The sequence below is a fragment of the Geotrypetes seraphini genome, chromosome 2, assembly GCF_902459505.1.
Source record: "Geotrypetes seraphini chromosome 2, aGeoSer1.1, whole genome shotgun sequence".
In the NCBI taxonomy this organism is placed as follows: Eukaryota; Metazoa; Chordata; class Amphibia; order Gymnophiona; family Dermophiidae; genus Geotrypetes; species Geotrypetes seraphini.
Window position 1 is genome coordinate 427050092 of NC_047085.1, and position 25921 is coordinate 427076012.

Genomic DNA, 25921 nt, shown 5'->3' on the forward strand with positions numbered 1-25921 from the left:
GGAGATTGAGAGGGGACATGATCGAAACATTCAAGGTACTGAAGGGGATAGACTTAGTAGATAAGGACAGGTTGTTCAACCTCTCCAAGTTAGGGAGAACGAGAGGGCACTCTCTAAAGTTGAAAGGGGATAGATTCCGTACAAACGTAAGGAAATTCTTCACCCAGAGAGTGGTAGAAAGCTGGAACGCTCTTCCGGAGTCTGTTATAGGGGAAAACACCCTCCAGGGATTCAATACAAAGTTAGACAAATTCCTGCTGAAGAAGAACGTGTGCTGTTAGGGCTAGTCTCGGTTAGGGTGCTGCTATTTGATCAGAGGGCCACCGTGTGAGCGGATTGCTGGGCATGATGGACCACTGGTCTGACCCAGCAGCGGCAATTCTTAGGTTCTTATGTTCTTATTAGCCTGCCTAAAGCGCCTCCAGAGACGCGATTCCGGCACCTTGAAACTCAGCTTAAAATTTCATTTCAATGGTGTTTTATTTACTGAGTTTGGGCACCTACCGGCGCCTAAAAAACGGCGCCATTTAGAGAATCCGGGCCTAAGTGCAGCCTTTATAGAATTGGTGCTTGGCACAGATCTTCCTGGTAGCTAACCTTAACTGTATTGTGCGGTCCACGTCCATTCTTTGCCCATATCCAGCCCAGTTCCTACTCCCCTCAATAAAGCATGCAGTTAATGTATGATTTAGCGCAGTGTTCTTTAACCTTTTTACACCCGTGGACCGGCAGAAATAAAAGAATTATTTTGTGGACCGGCAAACTACTAGGACTAAAATTTAAAAACCCCGTTTACGCCCCATCTCCGCGAGCTCGGTCCCCACAAACCATCTGATCCCATCTGAACAAGCCACAATTATGATTTTATATTGAACGTATTTTATTAAAGTATAAAAAGAAACAATATTCTGAACAATTGTGATTTTATAAATACAAATATACATAGCACGGACCAACAAAACCCCTGTCTCCCCTCCCCTTCTACTATCAAGAAAACTGAACAAGCCAAATTATTATAGAATGCTACATAGAAATATCATGCTAACAGAATACTGCAGTCTCCAGTTATGTCTCTAGAAGGATATATATTTCAAATCTGATATATTCTAATGACAAAATAGAAATAAAATTATTTTTTTCTACCTTTTGTTGTCTCTGGTTTCTGCTTTCATCTTCTTTTTTCACTCTTTTCCTTCCAGCATCTGCCCATTCCATCCAATGTCTGACCTCTCCCCCTTCCATATGTATCTGACTTCTTTCTATGCCCCTCTTCCCTGTCCATCCAGCCTGTTCCTCCTCTCCTTTTTGACATCATTCATTCCAGCTTCACTGCCTTCTTCATTTTTATCTCTCCTACACCAGATCTAGCATCTTTATCCCTCTCTCATTTCTCTGCTGACCCCCTTTCTAGCATCAATGTCTCTCTACTTTCTCATTCCTCTCTCTCCCCTTTCCCTCATCTGATCTCTCCATTCCACCCTGACCCCCTTCCCCTCCTGTAATCTCCCTGCCAGCTGTTTCCTTCCTTTTTTTCTTTCTCCCTTCCCTCCTTTCTTTTTTTCCTTCTCCCTTCCCTCCTCCCTCTATCCAACATTAACTCTCTTCCCATCCCTTTCCCTCCTCCCTCTATCCAACATTAACTCTCTTCTCTTCCCATCCCTTTCCCTCCTCCCCTCCCAGCAGCATCTCTCCTTCTAACTCTCTCCAAGTCCAGTAACAGTTCTCCCTTTATCCAGCACCTTCCCAGCCTCCTACAGTGGCTTCCTCCCCTTCCAGCAGCTCTCAGTACTTGCCTGCAGGAAGTTGCCGGTAAATCACTGCCCTGGCAAGTAGGAGAGCTGGTGGGAGGGGAGGAAGTCACTGTGAAGGCTCCCCAGGATCTTGCTCGCACACGCTGACCATCTCCCTCCACCTGCACCTGAAGCTGCAGTTCTCTCCGCGGCCCTCTTCAGCAACTCGGCAGGGGCGGCGATCAAGACAGGCTGCCACGTCAGGACCTTCACTCTCTGAATCCCGCCTATTTTGCTTCAACTTCCTGTTTCCGAACAGGCGAGACTCAGAGAGGGAAGGCCCCGACGTCGGCAGCCTGTCTTAATCGCCTGAGGCTGGGAGGAACATTAATGAGCAGGAACCGCAGTCGGCAGGAAATTTAACTGCCAAATTAATCTCGCCGGCCCTGTGTGGACCGGCAGAAATTTTCTGCGGATCGGCACCGGTCCGCGGACCGGCGGTTGAAGAACTGTGATTTAGCGTACACTATCATGCCACCATAAGTTACTGCACTCATTCAGTAACAGTACATATTAGCGTTGCCCGATTTAGGGAAAAAAAATTCAATTTGATTCAGCCTGTTGAATCGATTTTTTGATTCAATTTTCCTGCCCAATTGGGTGTTTTTTTCAAACATCCTTGTGGGTTTATTTTATAGCCTCTTCACCCCCTTTGCCCTCTTCTACCCACACTGGCGCTGTGGTGTAAACAAAATAAACAAACAAAAAAGACTTTTCCTCTCTCTGTTATATCCTAGCTCACGTTCGCGGTCTAATACCAGCTCTGGCAGGATACACATTTCAAATCTGACACATTGTAATCACAAAACAGAAAATAAAATTAGTTTTTCTACCTTTTGTTGTCTGGTCATTATTCAAATCATTTTGGTCCCAGGCTCTGCGACAAACATCTTCTGATATCTCGCTTGACAGGGTTTCTTGCCCATTTGTCATTTTCTTCTTTCTCCGTGCTAACCATCCATCTTCCATCTCTGTCCTCCCATTCCGTTTCCCTTCGCTCCCCCCACAGGTCTGGCATCTTTCCTTTTTTTGTCTCTATTCCCGTAGCTGCAGCGATGGACCCCACAATCCCCAGATCCACCATCTCTCCTTTTCTCAACTACGCTTTCAACCAGTATCAAGTTTATTAACTTTTTAATATACCGACCATCAATAAGTATCTGGCCGGTTAACAGTAAAATTTTAAAAAGAGAAAGAAAAAAGAAAATAAAATAATAAATATTTAAAAATAAATAGAGTGAACATCAAAGACATTAACTGGACAGACTTGAAAGTGAGGGTAAAAGGGAAAGGAGAGGAAAAGTTACATATTTTGAGAAGAAGAGGAGAAAGTGGGAGTGGGGTAAAACATATTGGATAGGGTATCTCTCCCTCCTTCCCCACCAGCTCTCTCTTTCTCTTTCTAACTACCCTCCTATCCCGTATCTCTACCCCCCCCCTCCACACACACACACCATCCCTGGTGTCCAACTTCTCTCCATTTCTGTTATTTCCCTCCCTAAATCCCATTGTCCACCATCTCTCTCCCTCTCCTGTTTTTAGATCCATTATTTATTCTATCCCTCCCCCCATGTCCATGTCCCCTGTCCATGATCTCCCCAAGTTTATCTCTCCCTCCCCCATATCCATCTCCCCCCTCCACCATCCATCTTCCCCTTCCACCATCCATCTTCCCCCCTCCAAGTTCATCTCTCCCATCCATCTTCTCCCCATCTCTCCTTCTCCAGTTTACCAACTCCCCCAAGTCCATCTCCCCCAAGTCCATCTCCCCCCCTCCACCAAGTTCATCTCTCCCATCCATCTTCTCCCCATCTCTCCTTCTCCAGTCCACCAACCCAAGTCCATCTCCCCTCTGCCTCATCTACCTTTATTTTGATGATACAACATGTTGTCACTGGTGGTAGTGATTTAGTGATTCACTCCTGCCGCCACTCCTTGCATCTTCTCTCCACTGCAGCCCGCCCTCAGTGAAAACTTCCTGTTTTCGCTTGGGCGGCCAAATGGAGAGAAGATGCCCGGAGTAGCAGCAGGGTAGTGAATCACTTTCGCTACTGCCGCTTTTGCCTGGCCGGGGAGGAGAGAGCCTTGCTGCCTCCGATCTGCACGCAGAGACCCATTCGGGCTTTCCCTCTGCCACCAGAGTCCTTGCTTCTGATGTAACTTCCAGTTTCGCAAAACCGGAAGTTACATTAGATGGAAGGACTCTGGTGGCAGAGGGAAAGCCCGAACGGGTCTCTAGCAAGGGGGCCAACAAATCGGTAAGTTTGATTTTTTTTTTTTTTGCCAAAACAAATCGATTCAAATCAATTCACCCGAAGTGAATCTGTGAATCTATTAGAATCACGAATCGGGCAGCACTAGTACATTCTAATTTGGATGTTAACTGATTAGTGCAGTTTAGTAAAAGGACCCCTTATAGATTTCATTATTTTTTTACTGAGCTATAAATAAAACACCTAGTTAAAATTCTGGGCATGTACTATTACCTTTCAACAAGGAGAAGCAGAGGATAGGTTAGCACTTATCTTGCTCTAGTTTGGCAACAAAGTTTGAGGTGATAGAAATAGAAAGTCAGAGGTGTCTTTTAGAGGGAAATAGAAAGGAAGAAGAGGGGTAAGACATTGGGGTTTAAAAAATGAGGTTTGATGCTCAAATGGAGAAAAAGCCTGATACTCGGAAGGAAGAAAAGAAAAGGGAACTTTGGAGGAAGTCATGAAGTGGAGTGTCTTTGAATAATTGTCAGTTCCCTCACAGTAAAATATATTTGTTATGTTAACATTTGATTTTTTTTTTTTAATTATTTATTGTTTCGCTGCCAGTCTAATATTTAGATATATTTTTGATTATTTTAAAAGATATAGAGCAATAAATTGGTACAGCATTATGCTTTGCAAACTGTATTTACAGAGTGACTTTTCATGTTACCAGTGTATGGGCATGAAAAATGTAGCTTCTTGTCAGAAACTCTTCAGCTAGATCTCTTAATTTAAGCATGCATGGTCTAAAAGCCTATCTATCTTAGTGATTTACCATGAAGATTAATCGGTGTTATTAATTTACAAGCCCCTGATGCATGAACAAAAGATGTTTCCACATTAAGGAAGTGAATTGCTAGGAAAGGAACATGAATACAAACATTGTGCTTTTGTTCCATTAAAAAAACATGAAGGGTACAGACAATATTCTCAATTTAGTTTTTTTCCCACAGTGTTTTCCTCTCTGAGCCTTGGTCTCCTTCCGGAAAGGTCAGCAACACTAATGGTGTATGATGATATCGTTCAGATAGTATCGGGATTTCAAGGTATGTATTTATTTATTTGGTATTTAAACATTGCTTACAGCCTAAGTATTTCTCCCTATCTGTCCTGGTGGGCTCACAATCTGACTAATGTACCTTGGGCAGTGGATTGTTATGTGACTTGCCCAGGGTCACAACAAGGAGCAGTGCTGGGCTTGAACTTGCAACCTCAGGGTGGTGAGGCTGCAGCCCTAACAACTAGGCCTGATTAGTCAATATTCAGAAACATTGTGCACTTAGTTTTGGATGCTAATTGCTTCTGCTTTGCTTTAAAAATTTGCCGCAAGCAGACAGATACATTTTGGCCATGTATTGACTTCTACAGACAAAGTTTATTTATCTAAGTTGAAGCAGGGCTGAGGCATTGGAGTTGGGTTGAGGGTTGGGTGAGTGAAATTCAGTTGCTATCTGGATAACTTTATAAGTGGACAGCATATATAGTAAATTTCCTAACTTTAACTAGATAATAACATAGGGCAGTGTGTCGCAAACATTTTCAGCTACTGGTGAAAGGTCACTTGGACACACAAAGTCAGAGGCGTGAAGAAAGTACAAGAGTTTTATTCACAGCATGCATGCTGGACCCCTGAGCTCCAAGCTGGCTCAGAAGTGCCGAAACCAGGAAGTTACAGAGATATTTATTCATTTTTCTGGCTATACAACTGAATTCTAGAAAAAGCTTTTCACGTGTTACTTTTCTTAACACTCATTGGTTCTAAGCTCACACTAGCAGGTCACATTCCATTTTTAGCTAAAACAATTGAAAAAATTGTATTTAACCAACTAACAGAATACATCGAAAAAACCAACATATTGCACCCAAACCAAACAGGATTTAGACAAAATCATTCTACGGAACACTCACTAATTGGTATGACTACGTCTTTAATTTATCACTTAGATCACCACTCATCTGTAATCTTGATTTCCCTTGATTTATCATCTGCATTCGACACTATTGATCACTGTCTTTTAATAAATAGACTTAAGACAATCGGTCTAACCGACCAAGTTTTGCTCTGGTTTCAATCGTACTTCAATAACCGTTCTTCAACTGTCTCCTTCAACGATTCAACATCAAAAAGCTATTCACTTCCCTATGGAATCCCACAAGGATCAATATTATCGCCTATTCTATTTAATATTTTCTTAGCTCCTCTGATGACATTATGTCAGTCCATAGGATTTACAGTATTCGCGTATGCAGACGATATACAATTATTACACCCAATTAATACCAAAAATCCAAATGAAATAGTAATAATTAATGACAAACTGGATCAAATCCAATATTGGCTTGAAAGTAATAAATTATCTTTAAACATCCAGAAAACTAACACTATGTTCTTTCCATGGAAAGAAGACGAAACACTTTCCTCTCCTATATCTATTAAGGGTATTCCTTTGCAAATGGCCAAAAACATTAGGATCTTAGGAGTAATATTTGACAACAAATTATCTTTTCATGACCATATAAGCCAAGTGGTCAAGTCAACCTTTTACAGACTCCGTCAGATTCGTTCTATATCAAAATTTTTATGTACTCAATCTCTGAATATCCTACTTCATTCTCTTGTAATTTCTAAACTCGACTATTGTAATTCCCTATTTATTGGTTTGCCACAAAAAGAAATTAGACGATTACAGATAATACAGAACGCCTCCATTAAAATTATATATAATGCTAAAAAATTTGACCATGTGTCACCTTTACTCAAGAAAGCACATTGGCTTCCGGTCGCACACCGCATCATTTACAAACAATGCTTACTTACACATAAAACTTTAGAATCTAAAACTCCTGCCTTTATCTATAGAGTATTAATACCGTATACTTCTTCTAGATCTCTCAGATCACAGGATCAACATCTCTTAGCTATCCCCTCATTGAAAGTCATCAATACAAGACGAACCACAATCTTCTCTATAACAGCCCCTCAGTCCTGGAATAACCTCCCACTCTACCTAAGACTAGAAAAAAATTTAGGAAAATTTAAAGCTCTTCTTAAAAGCTTCTTATTTATAGATGCATTTAATGATTAAGTCTACTACTGAATAAATCTCTCTGCTTGTCAAGCTAATTCTTTGAATTTATTGTTTACCCATCCTAATGTATTTCCCTTGAATTTTTAAACATAATAACTGTATGTAACCCCCGAATTAAATAATTTTCCTTATGTTTTAGTATTGTCAGTTAAATCCCATTTAAGGTTTAATTTTTCTTTTTTATATTTGTATTTATTGTAAATGATATTAATTTGTACATCGCCTAGAAATGTGAATAGGCGATAAATCAAGACATTTAATAAACTTGGAAACTTGGTCACTAGCAGGACACTTATCTAACTCTTACAGTTAAATGTACAGAAGGGCAGGGTAAATCATGGCTCAAACTCTTATCTATTTAGCTTACAATGTGGTAAGGTAGGGACATACATTTTAGGCAGATGAAGTAAATAGATTGTACACTTTCTTCAGCTATGTAGGCCAGAGCAATATTTTAAACAACAGTTAACCATTTCATGACCCTACACTGGCACACTAATCTCGGGGCTTTGGCTGGAGGGCACCCGAAAACGCACAGGTGTCTCCTGCTGCGATCGCGATTCACCCCCACCCCCGAACCAATACCAGCAGGAGGGAGTCCAACCCCTCCTGCCGAGGTGCGAGCCCCGCGACCCCCCCCCCACCCGACACAATACCAGCAGGAGGGAGCCCAACACCTCCTGCCCACGGTGACCCCCAACCCCCCCTAAAATACTGGCAGGAGGGATCCCAGGCCCTCCTGCCCACGGCGACCCCCCACCAAGTTGCAACAAACTATCCTCCCTCTGTGGTAAGTGCTAAATGACTTTCAGTCTTCTCAAAGGACATTTATTTATTTATTTAAAAATTTCTTATATACTGCAAATCTAAGCAGTTTACAATGTACATAGAATATATATAATATTAAAACATACTTCTCTTCAAGACGTAGACTAGTTGCAAAAACCCAAACAGCAGTAACATTCCATGCTACAATCCAGGACTTTCCTCATATCTTTCTTAATAGCAGGAGGGTGGGCAGAAAAAATACCTAAATTGAAGCCAAGAAAAAACTGCCTTCCTGCCACACCACCATTCCTCCTATTGGCTTCCAACCCTGACCAATTGCCTCACCCCCTGCCAACAAATTATAATTACTGGTTAGGGCTGCAGATGATCAGTCTGGTGGTGGGGTGGGGTGGGGGGGGGTCCTAGCTATTTAAGAGCATATATTGAGCAGTTCAACTTATACAGAAAGCCTAGGAGGAGTGTGTGGCGCAGTGGTTGAAGCTACAGCCTCAGCACTCTGGGGTTGTAGGTTCAAACCCCGCACTGCTCCTTGTGGCCCTGGGCAAGTCACTCAGTCCTCCACAGCCCCAGGTACGTTAGATAGATTATGAGTCCACCGTAACAGATAGGGAAAATGCTTGAGTACCTGATTGTAAAATCGCTTAGATAACCTTGAGAGACGGTATATAAAAACCTAATCAGCTTGAAACGAGTAGTTAGTGCAGCAGCCTGAGGACCTGGATAACTGGGTTCAATTCCCACTGCAGCTCCTTGTGACTCTGGGCAAGTCACTTACACCTCTGTTGCCCCAGGTACAAAATAAGTACCCAGATATGATATATAAACTGCCTTCAAACAGAAAGGCAGTATATAAAGTCTCATTTCCTTATATGTTTATAATTTTTTTTGAAGGGGTCTTAGACCAGACACATGTATTTAGGGCTTGCAGTCAGTGGCGTACCTAGGGTATGTGACACCCGGGGCCCATAATTTTTTGACACCCCCCCCATGTAAAAAAATATTTTTTGTAATAACCATGAAACTGAATAAATGGTCTTAATAGAAACAGGCAGTGAAAATTTTCTTTTATTGAACCTCATATATGTAACCATTATTCCAAACATACCATAACATAACATAAATTATGTCTGAATTATCATGACATCAGAAGTACATATGGAGTAGTTGCAGGTGATGCTTGGGACAGTTCTGATTGTGTTAGTTCGGTTTTATGTGTTTTTGAATAGAAGGGTTTTTATTTCTTTTTTGAAGGTTTTGTAGTTTGTGGTCGAGGTCAATAGGTTGTAGAGTTGGGGGTCGAGTGTTGCAGCTCGAATGGCTAGGAGGTTGTTGAACTGTTTTATTCTTTTGACGTTTTTGGTTGGAGGGTGTGTGAATGGTGCGTGAGTTCTCCTATGTCTGTTTGAGGTGAATTGAATTATTTAGCTGAAGAAATTAGTTACCCCCCCATTCCACACACATTAATTCTCTTCCATTTTTGTTCCCATTATAAAAAAACACTGATAAGTTCCCAGAAAAAAAATACATTAAAATAAGAAGTGAAACCAAAGGCCCCTACAGATGAGAACATAACATAAGAATAGCCTAACTGGGTCAGACCAATGGTCCATGCCCAGTAGCCCATTCTCATGGTAGCCAATCCAGGACACTAATACCTGGTCAAAACCCAAAGAGTAGCAACATTCCATGCTGCTGATCCAGGGCAAGCAGACACTTCCCCATGTCTTAATAACAGACTATGGACTTTTCCTCCAGGAATTTGTCCAAATCTTTCTTAAAACCAGCTAAGCTATCTGCTTTTACCATAACTTCTGGCCACTTCATTTTTAAGCTTAGATCTTTCCTTCCAAACAGAGACTTTGCTAGATGTCAAATACAACACAAGGGAACTTCACACGGACTTAGCTGTGCAGGGAATGTGAATCTCCTCATACACCCACTTATAGTGCAAAAATGTGCAAAGGTCTGTTTTTTTTCTTTCGATCACTAGATAGCCTAATGTCACACAAGCAGCACTGTTACAAAAGGTCAATGCTAAGGTTAACAAAGTTTCCTTCCTTGGACCACAAGGAGATATTGACAAACCACTGGAAGAGATCCCAAAACAACTACCTAGGCACAATACCCAAAGACCCACTCAGTGTGTGAACCAGTTGAGTGGAGTGGACTAACTGGGGGGTGTAAATGGGCCAGGAGTTTGCTCAGGAGAATTTCCCAGACCACCTCTTCCTCTCAACACATTGACACATTGCCACCACCACCACTAGGAACACCTCACTGGGTAGGCCAGCAATGCTTATAAACTTTATAAAACACATTATTATATTTTTTTTATAAAGCACATATTTTAACTGAACTCTCTGACATCCTCAGCCTTTCCATTCACAAAAATAGAAGGAAGAAAAGTTCCCATTTCCTGCTGTCTCATGTCCCCGGCCTATACAATATTTTTCTTCTGCAGACCCTTCAAAAGTCTGACCAAATCCTCATTTCACTTGCATTATAAAGTACTGAGGATGCCATCTCTCCCCAATCCCAGGTCCTAAAGACTGAGACAGTAGCTCAAACTGCCCGATTCAGGAAGAAAAATTTTGATTCAGCCTATTTAATTGGTTTTTCGATTCGATTTTTCTGCCCAGTTGGGTGATTTTTTTTTCAAAAATCCTGGTGGGTTTTATAGCTTTTTCACCCCCTTTGGCTTCTCCTAACCACACTGGCGCTGTGGTGTAAATAAAATAAAGAAACAAAAAGAACTTTTCCTCTCTCTGTTAAATCCTAGCTCAAGTTTGCGGTCTAACACCAGCTCTGGCAGGATACACATTTCAAATCTGACATATATATGAAATTAAATCGACAGATATATTTCAGAACATTATTATATAAATAAAATGTATTGATTTCAGAACAATATTGTCTAAATAAATGTCTGCTTGACTTTTGATATTGCATTCATGAATAAGCATGGATATCACAGTTTTGTTTTGAAATCATTCTCTGTGGAATACACATTGTTAACAATTTTGCCTGGAATGTGAAGTAATGCAGCTAGTTTGCTTGAATTTGAGCTGTCCTTTTCCACAGCTACAAGTAGTCCTAGAAAAGATAGAAGGGGTGGGGGGGTGTTTTGGCTTTAATCTATTAGGAATTTTATTCTGCTGCTTTATTAGAAACAATAATAGATTCAAAGTTGGAGATAATGATATGTCAAATTTCTGACACAGAATTTGCTAGTAACTTGGGATTAATTTTGATTTATAGACCTCTAGGTACCCAGTTATTTATTTATCTGAAATTATATGATATTATATTGTGTTATTCAGCAATTTTATCAAATTTAGGCCCTCTTTTACTAAGCCTCATGAGGCGAGTCTCTTTCATTTGAAAGGAAGCTCCGGAATGAGAGAGCATAGGATGAAGTTAAGAGGTGATAGGCTCAGGAGTAATCTAAGGGCATACTTTTTACAGAAAGGATGATAGATGCATGGAATAGTCTCCCGGTAGAGGTGGTGAAGACAAAGACAGTGTCTGAATTTAAAAAAAGCATGGGACAGTCATGTGAGATCTCTTGGGGACAGGAGGAGATAGTGGATGTTGTGGATGGGCAGATTGGATGGACCATTTGGCCTTTATCTGCCATCATTACATTACATTAGTGAATTTTATTCTGCCTTAACCTTACATTTCTAGATGGATTTCAAAAGAGGTAATCTGGACATTTCCAGGTGAGTTACATGATAAAGAATAGATTACAAGAATTAATTGAAGGTCTGAGATTCGTTCCGATGATCACAGGGTCAGGGATTATTAAGATATAGAATTAGTTTGTCTTGACGAATTTCCTGAATAGCAAGGTTTTTATTTCTATTTGGAGGGTTTTGTAATCTGGAGCTGAGATCAGTAGGTTGGAGATTTGGTGGTCTAGTTTTGCTGCCTGAGTCGCTAGTATACCATTGTACATTTTCTTGTGCTGTGTACCTTTGAGTGGGGGGTGGTTGAATGATTCTCTCTTTCTCTGTTTTACTCAGGGAAATGAGAATTTTTTTTTTTTTTTTAATCTTCATTCATTTCAAATCTTAAAACAGGTACAATCAATATATATAATAAGATAACTTTCAAATATACCTGACATCTTATAATTAATTCTTATAAAATAAATATTATATCTCCCTCCCTTATACATTTATAAAAATGACTTATTCCAATTATACTCAAAAATACCCACCCCCCTCCCCCCCTTAATGTCTTAAACATTAAAAATGAGAATTTTTTTAAAAAACTATTCACCATGGTTTAATGAAGAATTATTAGAACTTAAAAGAAGTTGCAAAAGATTAGAATGAAAATGGCAGAAATAAAGGATAAGTCACACTTTATCTCGTATGTTACGATCCTCTTCTCAAAATCTATTGACAGTTCTCTCGGCACAAGATATAGAAGTAGAAGGAACACTGGGAAACAGCGATCACAATATGATCCACTTCAACCTGGAATTAGGGGGCGAAACATTGGTCCAGAACAACGGCGATGGTGCTAAACTTCCGAAAAGAGAATTATGAAGGGATGAGACGCATGGTGGGGAAGAAGATTAAGAAGAGGATGAACACTGTAAAGACGCTAAAGCAAGCTTGGTCTCTTTTTAAGGATAAGGTCACCGAGGCACAAAATCTATATATACCGTGTTTCAACAAGGGATCAAAGAGAAAAAAGAATAAGGAACCGGCATGGCTCACTGTAGAGGTAAAGGAACACGTTTTTTCGTATGTATTTACTGAAGAAGGTATACACAGCATACTGGAACCCATCAGGTTATATGCTGGAAGTGAAAACGGAAAACTGGCAGGGTTAAAGGTCAGTCTAGAAGAGGTATGCAGGCAGATTTATAGACTTAAGGGCGATAAATCCCCGGGACCGGATGGCATCCATCTGGGGGTCATCAAGGAACTGAAAGGGACCACAGCTGAACTTGATCTGTCGATCAAATCAAGAAAGTTTCCGGAGGACTGGAAGGTAGCGAATGTTATGCCAATCTTCAAAAAAGGTTTGAGGGGAGAACTGGGAAACTACAGACTGGTGAGTCTGACCTCGGTACCAGGAAAGATGATAAAGGTGCTGATAAAGGACCGCATCATTGATCACCTTGACGGACACGGTCTGATGAGGACCAGCCAGCACGATTTCAACAAAGGCAGATCTTGTTTGACAAACTTGCTGCACTTCTTTGAGGGAGTAAACAGGGAGATAGACAAGGGCGACCCAGTTGACATTGTATATCTGGACTTTCAGAAGGCATTTGACAAGGTTCCGCATGAACGACTACTTCGGAAAATTGCGAGCCATGGAATTGAGGGTGAAATACTCTCGTGGATTAAAAACTGGCTGGAGCATAGGAAACAGAGAGTAAGGGTAAATGGACAATACTCGGACTGGAAGAGCATCACCAGTGGGGTGCCGCAGGGCTCAGTGCTTGGACCCGTGCTCTTCAACATCTTTATAAATGATCTGGACATAGGTACGATGAGCGAGGTGATTAAATTTGTGGATGATACGAAGTTATTCAGAGTAGTGAAGACGCAGGGAGATTGCGAAGTTCTTCAACGTGACATAATCAGGCTTGAGGAATGGGCATCGACATGGCAGATGAGGTTCAACGTGGATAAGTGTAAAGTGATGCATGTCGGTAGCAAAAATCTCATGCATGAATACAGGATGTCCGGGGTGGTACTTGGAGAGACCTCCCAGGAAAGGGACTTGGGAGTTCTGATCGACAAGTCGATGAAGCCATACACACAATGTGCGACAGTGGCGAAAAGGGCGAACAGAATGCTAGGAATGATAGAGAAAGGAATCATGAACAGATCGGAGAAGGTTATCATGCCGCTGTACCGGGCCATGGTGCGCCCTCACCTGGAGTACTGCGTCCAGCACTGGTCACAGTACATGAAGAAGGACAAGGTACTACACGAAAGGGTCCAGAGAAGAGCAACTAAGATGGTTAAGGGGTTGGAGGAGCTGCCGTACAGCGAAAGATTAGAGAAACTGGGCCTCTTCTCCCTAGAACAGAGGAGATTGAGAGGGGACATGATCGACACATTCAAGGTACTGAAAGGAATAGACTTAGTAGATAAGGGCAGGTTGTTCACCCTCTCCAAGGTAGGGAGAACGAGAGGGCACTCTCTAAAATTGAAAGGGGATAGATTCTGTATGAACATAAGGAAGTTCTTCTTCACCCAGAGAGTGATAGAAAGCTGGAACGCTCTTCCGGAGTCTGTTATAGGGGAAAACACCCTCCAGGGATTCAAGACAAAGTTAGACAAGTTCCTGCTGAACAAGAACATGCGCTGTTAGGGCTAGTCTTGGTTAGGGTGCTGGTCTTTGACCAGAGGGCCGCCGCATGAGTGGACCACTGGTCTGACCCAGCAGCAGCAATTCTTATGTTCTTATGTTCTAATACACTGTTCTTCAACTGCCGGTCCGCGGACCGGTGTCGGTCCGCAGAAAATTTCTGCTGGTCCACGCAGGGCCGGCAAGATTAAAATGACCATAGGTCCGTTTTCAGATCTCCTGTCCCGTTGTCCCCACACATAGCTTCGGGACAGCATTCCGAAGCTATGCTCGGGGACAATGGGACAGGCGATCATTTACTGTCCCTCCCTCCTTCCTTTCCCCGGGTCCCCTTCTCTTACTGCCCTGCCGCTACTGCTAAAGCCGACAGGAAGTCTTCTTTCCGACGTCAATTCTGACGTCGGAAAGGACGTTCTGGACAAGCAAATCGCTGCCTGGTTGGCCCAGAACGTCCTCTCCGACGTCAGAATTGACATCGGAAAGAAGACTTCCTGTCGGCTTTAGCAGCAGCAGCAGGGCGGTAAGAACAGGGGAAAGGAAGGAGGGAGGCTTTTTTTTTTTGCGGGGCAGGGAGGGAAGGTGGTAGGCAGGCAAGTAGGCTGGCTTTGGCCAGGGAAGGAAGGAGAAAGGTAGACAGGCAGGCAGAATGGCTTCGGGGGTGGAGGTGGGACAAAATGTGTAAGGCAGTGAGAGGGACATAGGAAGGATGCACTGGGGGCACTAAAGACATGGGAAGAATGCACTGGGGGCACTAAAGACTAACCCAACTAGGAATAAAACTATTCAGCTACGCAGATGACTTTACGATCATCATCCAATTCGCCAACTCCATCTCGGAAACCATTCCCAAGGCATCCGATGCCATAAATGAGATGGAACAATGGATGACAGATTTCATGCTCAAGCTCAACCCAGAAAAAACAAAATTCTTCATTGCCTCCCCTCACCCGCTTGACAATAAAACCCCACTATGCATCAATAAACTCAACTACCCTATTCAGCCCACCATGAAAATACTAGGTGTTATTCTAGACCAATGCCTAACAATGAAGGAACAAGTGGATTCCCTATTCAGAAAAGGTTTCCTTACTCTCTGGAAACTCAGAACCATTAAATCATACTTCGATACGTCAACATTCAGAATCCTAGTGCAATCCCTCATACTGAGTCAGCTTGACTACTGCAACATCGCCTATCTAGCAATCTCACAAAAGAATATGAGACATCTCCAAATAATGCAAAATGCTGCGGTCAGACTTATCTTCGGGCTGAAGAAATTCGACCACGTGACACCCTACTATCGGCAGCTGCACTGGCTACCAACGGAAGCCGAGTAAGGTTTAAATTTGCCTGCCTCTGCTTCAAAGTACTATACGGCCTGACCCCCAAGTACATAACGGACCTTTTCGCATTTTCTATTAACAAACTCAAGAGAAACACACACCCAAAACTCATTTCCCCTCCAGTTAGAGGCTGCAAAATGAAAAAACACCACGAACACCTTCTCTCTCACCAAGCAGTCCTATGGGGCAAAGACCTAGACCAACTGCTTTCGCCCACTACATACGGAGAATTCAGGAAACACCTAAAAACATACCTGATCCAGAAATACCTAGACAATTGACCCGCTCTCCCTCTCCCTCCCCCCTCCCTATTCCACCTGAACTTACAGCACATAAATATAATCTGTTATCTTCATCTTGTCGTAACTTTACGTTGCTATTTATCACCAACAGGTCCTGTCGGACATTACCTACTAAAATGTACATATTACATTTTCGCTCAGCAAATTGTATTTCTATACTATTGCCTCCTGAGGTCTCTGATCTCTGTATTTCCTCTGAATATCTACTTATTGTATTTCGCTGAATGTCTAGCACTCTTGATTGTAAACCGCCTAGAAGTCGCAAGATTGTGGCGGTATAGAAGAATAAAGTTATTATTATTATTAAAGACAGGAAGGGGCACTAAGGACATGGGAAGGAGGCACTGGGGGCACTAAAGACAGGAAGGGGCACTAAGGGCATGGGAAGGAGGCAATGGGGGCACTAAAGACATGGGAAGGAGGCACTGGGGGCACTAAGGACATAGGAAGGAAAGAGGGAGGGAATAGAAAGGGACAATTCTTGGGCCTGAGTGCAGAAAGAAAGAAATGAAAGAAAGGATACACAGACAGAAGGAAACGCAACCAGAGACTCATGAAATCACCAGACAGCAAAGGTAGGAAAAATGATATTATTTTCAATTTAGTGATCAAAACGTGTCAGTTTTGAGAATTTATATCTGCTGTTTATATTTTGCTCGCGGAGATGGGGCGGAAACGGGGTTTTTAAATTTTAGTCCTAGTAGTTTGCCGGTCCACAAAATAATTCTTTTATTTCTGCCGGTCCATGGGTGTAAAAAGGTCAAAAAACACTGTTCTAATACACGCCGTAATACATCGTTTTCCATAACAGCACCCCTTATATGGAACTTGCTTCCTGCTTTTTAAGGGCTCTCTAAAGTGCTTTCTTTTTAAAGATGCTTTTGAATCCTAACTCGGACATACCTCCGCCATATTAAATCATTAATCCGCTCTTTCCTCTTTAAGGTTTTTCCCCTCGCCTCTCATGTTACCCTTATATATTTTTTTACTTTACAAATTGTAGTTCTTCCTTTTCTTTATGTTCCAGTTTGCAATTGAAGTCTCTGTCTTTTTTTTTCATGTTTTTATATAATTACTTGTTTCCCCTCATTTTAATTGTAAATCGCTTAGAATTTTATGTAAAGCGATCAATCAGATATTAATAAACCTAAACTTGGAATGGAAATATAAATTTAAAATATTTAAAACTAAAAGGAATTAGGTGAAAAAAGCTTACTATGATGATAGAATTAGTCAAATAGTGAAATTTAAACCATGGGCTCCTTTTACGAAAGTGCGCTAGTGTTTTTAGCGCATGCACAAGATTAGCGCGCGCTAGCTGAAAAACTACCGCCTGCTTAAAAGGAGGCGGTAGTGGCTAGCACGCGCTAAGCACACGCTAAAACCTCTAGCGCACCTTTGTAAATGGAGCCCCATGTTTCAAATTTTTAGAGTTGACCAATCATGACCCTGTTAAATTTGTGGCAACAGAATCTATCTAAATCTAAAGTGGAAAATATTTGATTGGTCCTTTAAAAATCTGGCTCCATGTGAAGTACCAGATTCTGATATTTTTAATACGGAAACAGGAATTTTGGGAGACTTGAATTAGGATGTGTTCTCCAGAGTCTCAGAACAACAAGTTTTAAAGGTTTGGTTGTGATTTTTGCGTAAATCATGTGTTTTTGATATTTGTCCTGCTGTTTTACTGCCATCAATTCCATTTGGGATTTTATATTGGTTGACTAACTTTGGTTCTCTTTTACTAGGCCGCCGTAGAGGTTTCTATTGTGGCTTGGAGCACCAAATGCTTTGACACTGCTCCAATGCTCACAGGAATTCTATGAGTGTCAGAGCAGCATCAGAGCAGTTAGTGCTCTGGACGGCGATAGAAACCTCTACCGCGGCTTAGTAAAAGGGAGCGTTTGTTAATAAGGTGTTAACAGAAGGGGTATATCCTGTTCAGCTTACTGATATCATATGTACACCAATACCAAAAGCATCAAATGCTGATTTAAGTAAAGTTGAATTCTGTCATCCAGAGGCTGGTATTCCATGGCGGGCCAAATGGTTAGAATTTGTGGTATATCAACAATTTTCTGATAACATATTATCCAAAGGTTGTTTACATACAACCCAGCCTGATTTCTGCCCACTCCACAGCACGGAAACCTTATTAATTTTTGTTTCTTTTGGTTCTCCTTCAAGCAAGGTTGTACCCATATTCATATCCACCTCTTGTTTTATGAGTATATACTGACCTAGAGCCAAAACACAGACTGTGTTGGGTCCGCCACCAACCCCTTTTTAGGTCAGCCGCTCTTTACAGTGGATAGTTTTGTTTAATTTATCTTAATAAACATCACATCAAGAACATTGAATTCCACAGTATCTACCGTCTTTCGGAATTTTAAAAGTGCCATGCATAGTGCTCATTTCAGTCAGGGCTTTACACAAAGGATTAACACCCCCTCCTCCCCCTTTTACTATGCCATGATAGAGGTTTCTGCCATTGCGCAGAGCGCTAAATGCTCCAAGTCATAGAATTTCTGAGTGTCGGAACAGCATCGGAGTATTTAGCATTCTAGGCCACTGTAGAAACCTGTACCGTGGCTTAGTAAAAGGGGGCTTAAAGGAGTAGATTCAAAGGCAACTCTACTTTACGGAGAGGGTGGTGGATGCCTGGAATGCGCTCCCGAGAGAGGTGGTGGAGAGTAAAACTGTGACTGAGTTCAAAGAAGCGTGGGATGAACACAGAGGATTTAGAATCAGAAAATAAGATTAAATATTGAACTAGGCCAGTACTGGGCAGACTTGCACGGTCTGTGTCTGTATATGGCCGTTTGGTGGAAGATGGGCTGGGGAGGGCTTCAATGGCTGGGAGGGTGTAGATGGGCTAGAGTAAGTCTTAACAGAGATTTCGGCAGTTGGAACCCAAGCACAGTACCGGGTAAAGCTTTGGATTCTTGCCCAGAAATAGCTAAGAAGAAAAAATTTAAAAAATTTAAATTGAATCAGGTTGGGCAGACTGGATGGACCATTCGGGTCTTTATCTGCCCTCATCTACTATGTTACTATGTTCCTTAATCTTTTTATTTATTTCCACCTTCAAATTAAAAAAAAATAATAATAATGTGCTGCTTAATAAGTGGAAGCTGCCAAGTTAATTTTGCTCTTTCTGTGCATTAGTATTTCTGGAAAAGGCTATGCCTGCTGTACTTGCTGACAAATATACATGCACTCCTAGTCCTTATATAGATTTTACCAAAGGCTCCACGTTCAGCAGAGCCTTATGTAAAATACCACAGGAACTGTAAATATCCTGACTTGGATGTACCAATTCTTATCTCAACATTCTATGCAAAATGGCCATTTTGGCTTTGAGCTGTTGGTTTTAATCAAGGTCCTGCTGTCAACAGGTAAAAATCAAAAACACAGTATCACAATTGGTCTAAGTAAATCCTATGTACTTATAATACCTAACTCTATTTAATATTCCTGACATGTGACCTGCTGTAATTTATATTAAGATGACTTTGTATAAGTAAAAAATCAACCCCAGAAGCATATATGTCTTACTTCACAGAAGGACCACAACTAAGGAGTCTTTTTATCAAGCTGCGGTAGGGGTTTAACGCATAATACCGCGCGTTAAATCGCCTGCCGCGCTAGCCGCTATCGCCTGCATTGAGCAGGCGTTAGTTTTGTAGCTGGCCGCGGGGTTTAGCGCGTGATGAAATATCTGACCCGCTAACCCCGCTACCACGGCTTGATAAAAGGACCCCTAAAAAATATACTCTAATTCCAGCACTCCTGCAATGACAATTAAAAGAGCTCTTTTTTTAGCTGCTGGAAAATGCATTTTCTGACTGCTGTTGATGGGTATTGAGCTTGGCACAGGGACTCCACAATCCATATGCATGAAAGCTAAGCAGCCGCTCTCGCTCTGCTATAGACAGGCCAGAGCTTTTAATTTTTCACTGGGCCAAAGCAGCCTGGGGGATTCCAAGCAACACAAGTAAATAATATCAATAAGTATTTTACCAGGTGCTTGCAATCGAGTTAAGTTGCTCTTACAAAAATGGGAAGGGCGTTCTGACAGCAAAAAGCAGCATAAGGACATTTGTCCCTGTAGCTGAGGTAAGTGTTGGCTGGGGTTTGAATTTAGGATAAGGGAAATTTATGTGGGTGGTTAGGAATAAGACAGCTTGGTTTTGGACCTGCTACACAGAAAATGAAAGCAGAGTAGCTTTTTCTTCCTCTCTGGTAGGTGAGCTGTAGCTCAGCTATATTATTTTGTCTTCTATGACCAGTGGCATAGTGAGGGTGAGCGATACCCGGGGCAGTGTTGCCTCTCCCTCACCCCCCCCCCTCCAGCCACTCGTGTACGCCCCTTCCCTGTTCCTTTTTAACTTCCATGCGAGCAGCCACCAACTTACTGCCCGCGTTGGCTTCAGCGCTTTCTCTGACGCCACTTTCTAGGCACGGATCCCGGAAGTGGCATCACAGAGAGCGCCGAAGCCAACGCGGGCAGCGAGTTGTTGGCTGCTCGCGCCAAATTTAAAAAGGTACAGGGGAAGGGGCACGTGCGCAGCAGGGGGAGGAGAGAGGGAGGCGGAGGAGGAGGGGTGCTAACGCTCCGTGCAAGATGGCTCCTGGGGAGGACCGCCCCCCCCACCCATTACTGCGTCACTGTCTGTGACCAATGGGAAGCATGAAGCAATGAAGAAATTGCCTAATACCGTGTTTCTCCGAAAATAAGACACTGTCTTATATTAATTTTGGACCCAAAAAAGGCACTAGGACTTATTTTTGAGGATGTCTTATTTTTTCATCTACAATGATTATCTCTCCCTTCCTCTCCTCCACCCCAATTCTTCCCATTTCCTTTCTCTTCCCAACGTGTGCAGCATCTTTCCTCCCCTCTCACCCATCCCCTTGTGCAGTATCTTTCTATTCCTCCCCCCCTTCCTCTCATCCCCCTGTGCAGCAGAATGGGGGTATCAGAGGATATTTTATTTTGTAAATGCCAAAAAAGAGGAGGACTGCAAACTGAATACTTTGAGGGGCATAATCAAAAGGGACGTCTAAGTCTGTTTACGTCCATTTCTCAAGTCGTACAAAGTTAAAAAGAGCCTAAGACACATTTTCGAAATGCTGCTCACATTTAAACCAGCTGTACGACTGATGTAACTACAGATGGCTAAATGTTAAGTGCATTGATAGTGGGTTATGCTACGTAGTACGTTATAACAGAACCTAGGCAATTAGGATCCATTATAGAATAGACTCTTATCTTGTGGCCTCATGGTGCCTAAATGGAGGTGATCAGTTCTAGAATTGTCTCCTTATTGTCTGGCAGTAGTGGTTTATGAATTATGGTTATGGCTTTTTGCCCTTGATCCTACTGCCTTTCATTATAGCATAACAAAACAGTTTACATAGCAAATTCAAAGAGAGGAAAAGAATGCATAATATTATAGGATAGAGGATAAATAGGTAGAGAGAGAGAGAGAGGGAGGGAAAAGAAAAGGTGACAGGACTAAAGAAAACATCAAACTGAACGCATTTGTTAACAAAGGAGGAAATGGAGCTCATTAGAAAATACTTGGTAAATGTAATCAGTGCTTGATGGATTGTGAGATGAGTGTAAGATGAAATGCACAGTGTTACCTCTCTTTGGAAAGCTGCAGCTGGCTGTGCCCTATAAACAGGTCACGCACACATTGTCCTTTATTTCAGTAGGCGCTTTGAAGCCGACAGCTGTTCAATTGAAATTAATTAGTGGTTTGTTGGGTTTTTAAAATTTTTAATTTTATTGGTAGCATTTTAATTAAGTTCTCTGGGAAGTACTCAATTAGTGTTGATGATCTTTATAAATTCCTTACAATTATTTCTCCCAAAGAAGAATGGTTTAGAACAGTGTTTCTCAACTCGGTCCTGGAGCACCCTCTTGCCAGTAAGGTTTTCAAGATATCCACAAGAAAATGCATGAAAGAAATTTGCATATAATGGAGGCAGTGTATGCAAATCAAGGGGGTACTCCAGGACCGAGTTGAGAAACACTGGTTTAGAAAATATGCTGACTATTTTTAAGTGTTATGTCAAAGTTGGGGATGATAAAAATATACTGGAGACTACTCGGCTCTATCCTGTTGTGATTTACACCTAGGTACCCAGACGTGATGCAACCCACTGTCCTAACTGTGCAGTGTTGCATATGCTGCTGTATAAAGAGGGAAAGAGAGAGGTAGCTAAAGATTCCATACCGTCTAACGTAATGGTTCGTTTTCCCAGGCTCACGGGTCCAGCCTCGAGTTCACTTTCAAAGAAGAGCATTGAACTTACCTGGGAATGCCACGTACAACGATCTGACTGCATTTTTGACTACTGCCAGCTCGCCGTGGGAAGTGGATAGCTTTCCTTACTTACAAGGCTTAGATGGAAATGGAACTGGTAAGTGTGTGCTTGTTGGTTTTATATGAACATAAGAATAGCCTTACTGGGTCAGACCAGTGGTCCATCAAGCCCAGTAGCCCTTTCTCAGGGTGGACAATCCAGGTCACTAGTACCTGGCCAAAACCCAATATTCCATGCTACCGATCCAGGGCAAGTAGTGGCTTCCCCCGTGTCTTTCTCAATAACAGACTATGGACTTTTCCTCCAGGAATTTGTCCATATTCTGCACAGAGTGTGGAATGAAATGAGTTTCAAGTTTATTAAAACTTGAAACTCTTATTTCATTCCACACTGTATGCAGAATAAGAGCAGTAATTGTAGGGCCTAAAACTCAGCCAGTAGCAATCAGCATTTTGGTGACTAGTGCATGGCCCTATTAAGTGTTTATCCAGTACTTATCCAGCTATGGATTGCCGCATACAGATGGAGCTGACTTTTATGTGGTCCTCTTTATGTGTTAGCCTGGACGGTTACATGCTGAATATTGGCACTTACCTGGCCAAGTGCCAGCTTTGCCCCAGAACACCCCCAAAATAGCTGGTTTTCAGTTCAGTACTAACCAGTTAAATGCTGCTTAAAATTAGCAGTTGGCCCTGAGCAGGTGATTTAATCAATTGAGAGCATTGAACTTACCTGGGAATGCACCTTGAATATTGACCCCCCTTGCATAGGCATCGGAACAGGGGAGGCCACAGGGGCCATACCCTCCCCAAAAACTGGTGCCCGCCCGCCCGCCCTCCCGACTCCCAGGGTTTAACTTAAAATGACCAGGCAGCCGCCGCCACGCAGCTTCAAGGAGCAGGCCTGCCCCCGGAAGTAGAATGAAGACTTCCGAGGGCAGGCCTTCTTCTTGATGCTGCGTGGTGGCTGCCCGATCATTTAAAATTGAAGCTGCCGTATGATTTCTGCCGGGGCTAGGGCGGAGCGCCTTGGTCCCCCTAAACAACATGGCATTCCGCTGCCCTGCCCCCTTGATTTAATTTGGGTTTCTGTTTTGTTTTGGTACTGAGTATTTTCCTCAATTCTGTGATCATATAGATAGTCTGAATACTAATTATTGTGGTTCTATTTAATCAAGAAGTATAAGCATTTATTTACACAAATCCAAGAAAGAGACAAGGGATCAGCCTCGATTCTAGTGCTGCTGGATTTCTCAGCAGCCTTCAGCATTCAGGACCATATCATCATGCTTGCTTGGCTGGCAGAAATAGGTATCAGTGGCACAGTATTTGCATGGTTCCAAATCCCATTTGTCAGACAGACAACAGGGATCCATACTGTCACCCAGTGACGTAGGGAAATCTCCTAACTTTATTCCCCCTCCACCCTGGCTGTGGGTAGATCTGGTATAACCATCAGCAGAGAAACCCAGCATCTCTCCTTCCCCCACCCCTCCCCCAGCGATGGGGGCATGGATAGGGTTACCAGATTTTCCATTTGGAAAATCTAGACCCCTAGACTTGCCCCCAGGCCCACCCAGTTCCACCCATCCCTGCCCCATCACGTCTCCTGCCTAACACAATGTGGAGGAAAATTTTTCAAAACCCTGACAAAGTGCTGGGTTTTGAAAAGCTGTCCAGACCCCTGGACATGTCCTCAAAAGGAGGACATGTCTGGGGAAATCCATACGTCTGGTAACCCTAGGCATGGGGGATCTTTTAAATACACTGTACTTCCACCCCCCATACCTCTTAAATCATGCTATTCTTCATCGGCAGTGAGCAGGGTCTTCTACCTGCTGCTTGTGCCAACTTGAGCCTTCCCTCTAATGTAACTTCCTAGTCCTGCAAACAGAAAGTTATATCAGAGGACTCGGGGATGCTTTTTAGTAATGGTGAAGAATAGCAGGATTTAAAAGATACTGGGGGAGTGCAGTGCAGTTAGGAGACCCCCCCCCCATCACTAGGGTTGTGGGGGTGGAAGAGGAGAGATGCCAGGCTTCTATGCTGCTGCTGGGTGGCGCCCTGCCAAGACAGCACTTGGGGAACACTGCCCCCTCTTACTACACCATTGCTGTCACCTATTTCATTCAATATTTACTTCAAATCTCTATCTGAGCTGCTTTGTTTAGTGAACATACCGTACGTTTCTACATCTGGACTGATGATGTACATCCTCTCCTACCAGATCTACCCATAGCTTTGAGAGACAGCATGATAGCTGTCAAATAAGTAAGCTATCTAATAATGAAACGGCCTGTTTTGTATCTGAAAAATCAAGGTACTGCATAGAAAGACTATTAATCCAAAATCAGCTCTCACACTTCTTTGCTTATTCTCTGTAACTAGAGCTAGTTAGCAATAATAGAATTTTGTCCATACTAATAGAAGAAAAAAAATCTCAACACAAACCCTTCTAGAGGAGAACTCACAGGGTCAGGCACATTTCAGTCATTGGTCCTAAAATACACTCTCCAGTCTTAACTTCTTCAATCCAAAATAAGTTATTGGCATTTATTAACTGCCTATATGAAGATTCATGTTATTTAATTAATCTTCTGAAAAAAATTATCCTTGGAAGGATCATTAGGACTTCACCTCCTATATATGCCCAGTAGAGGCCTTAATTTTGCAGAAAGAACTGCTGCATCAGGGCTGAAACTTCCTCAGTCTTCTAATAACAGAGGTCGCATTCAAAATCATGGCAGGGCTGCTGTTATATAGACTTTCACCTTGAAAACAGCCAGTCAGCACATCCAATTGAAAAAACTAAAAGAAAACCATCCAGTTCGTGGAAACATTCAGACTATTTGGCTCTAAAGTTTTTGATTTCAAAATCCATTTTTGTTCAACCCCACCCCCACCCTCAATTCCAGAATCCTATCCAGTATTATGAGGGCCTTTTTGAAAAGTTCTCAACCCAGCCAGCAAAGCTGGGACAGTCTCGATCAAGGGCCTTATACTTAGGCCCAAATTCTGTAAAGGACACCTAAAGTTAGGCCTCTTTTGCACCTAATTTAATTGGCAAAATACCTTTAATAGGCTCAATAATTGGAAAAAAAAATTGTGTGATAGACGCCTATCGCACAGCGTTTAGCAGCTTTTTATGGTCAGAGCGTGACTTACACTGGTCAGAGCACGATTCTCCAAAAATTTAGGCACTTGAAATGTAGGCCTTTAAAACCCTCACCTCCATTTCAGACACCTAAGTTTTTACATAGGCATCGCTAGCCACGATTCTGTAACCGGTGCTCATGAGCGTCAGAGCATTTAGCACTCCGGACCATGGTAGAAACCTCTACCACGGCTTAGTAAAAGGGGAGAGGGTAAATAAGTACAATTCTCACAGAATCTCCCCAAATCAATAAATCTTACACAGCTGAAAACCTAACTCTCCATAAAAGCTTTCACAAAACAATGAGTTGTCATTCCTTTTCTAAACTGTTGAAAATTTGAACAAATTCTCAAATATAAGAACATAAGAATAGCCTTACTGGGTCAGACTAATGGTCCATCAAGCCCAGCAGCTCGTTCTCACGGTGGCCAATCCAGGTCACTAGTGCCTGACCAAAACCCAAGGTGTAGCAATATTCCATGCTACCGATACAGGGAAAGCAGTGGCTTCCCCCTTGTC

At 42.3% G+C, this 25921-nt stretch overlaps 1 protein-coding gene across 2 annotated transcripts in view; it reads left to right on the forward strand.

Annotated features, from left to right (window-relative positions):
• FAM171A1 (family with sequence similarity 171 member A1) overlaps window positions 1-25921 on the forward strand; it is a 292982-nt gene that overhangs the window by 128465 nt on the left and 138596 nt on the right. For both annotated transcript variants that reach the window (XM_033931205.1, XM_033931204.1), the window contains exons 3-4: window positions 4999-5091; window positions 22187-22345. In XM_033931205.1, coding sequence (XP_033787096.1) covers window positions 4999-5091; window positions 22187-22345 — 252 coding nt within the window. The remainder of the gene's footprint in view (window positions 1-4998; window positions 5092-22186; window positions 22346-25921) is intronic.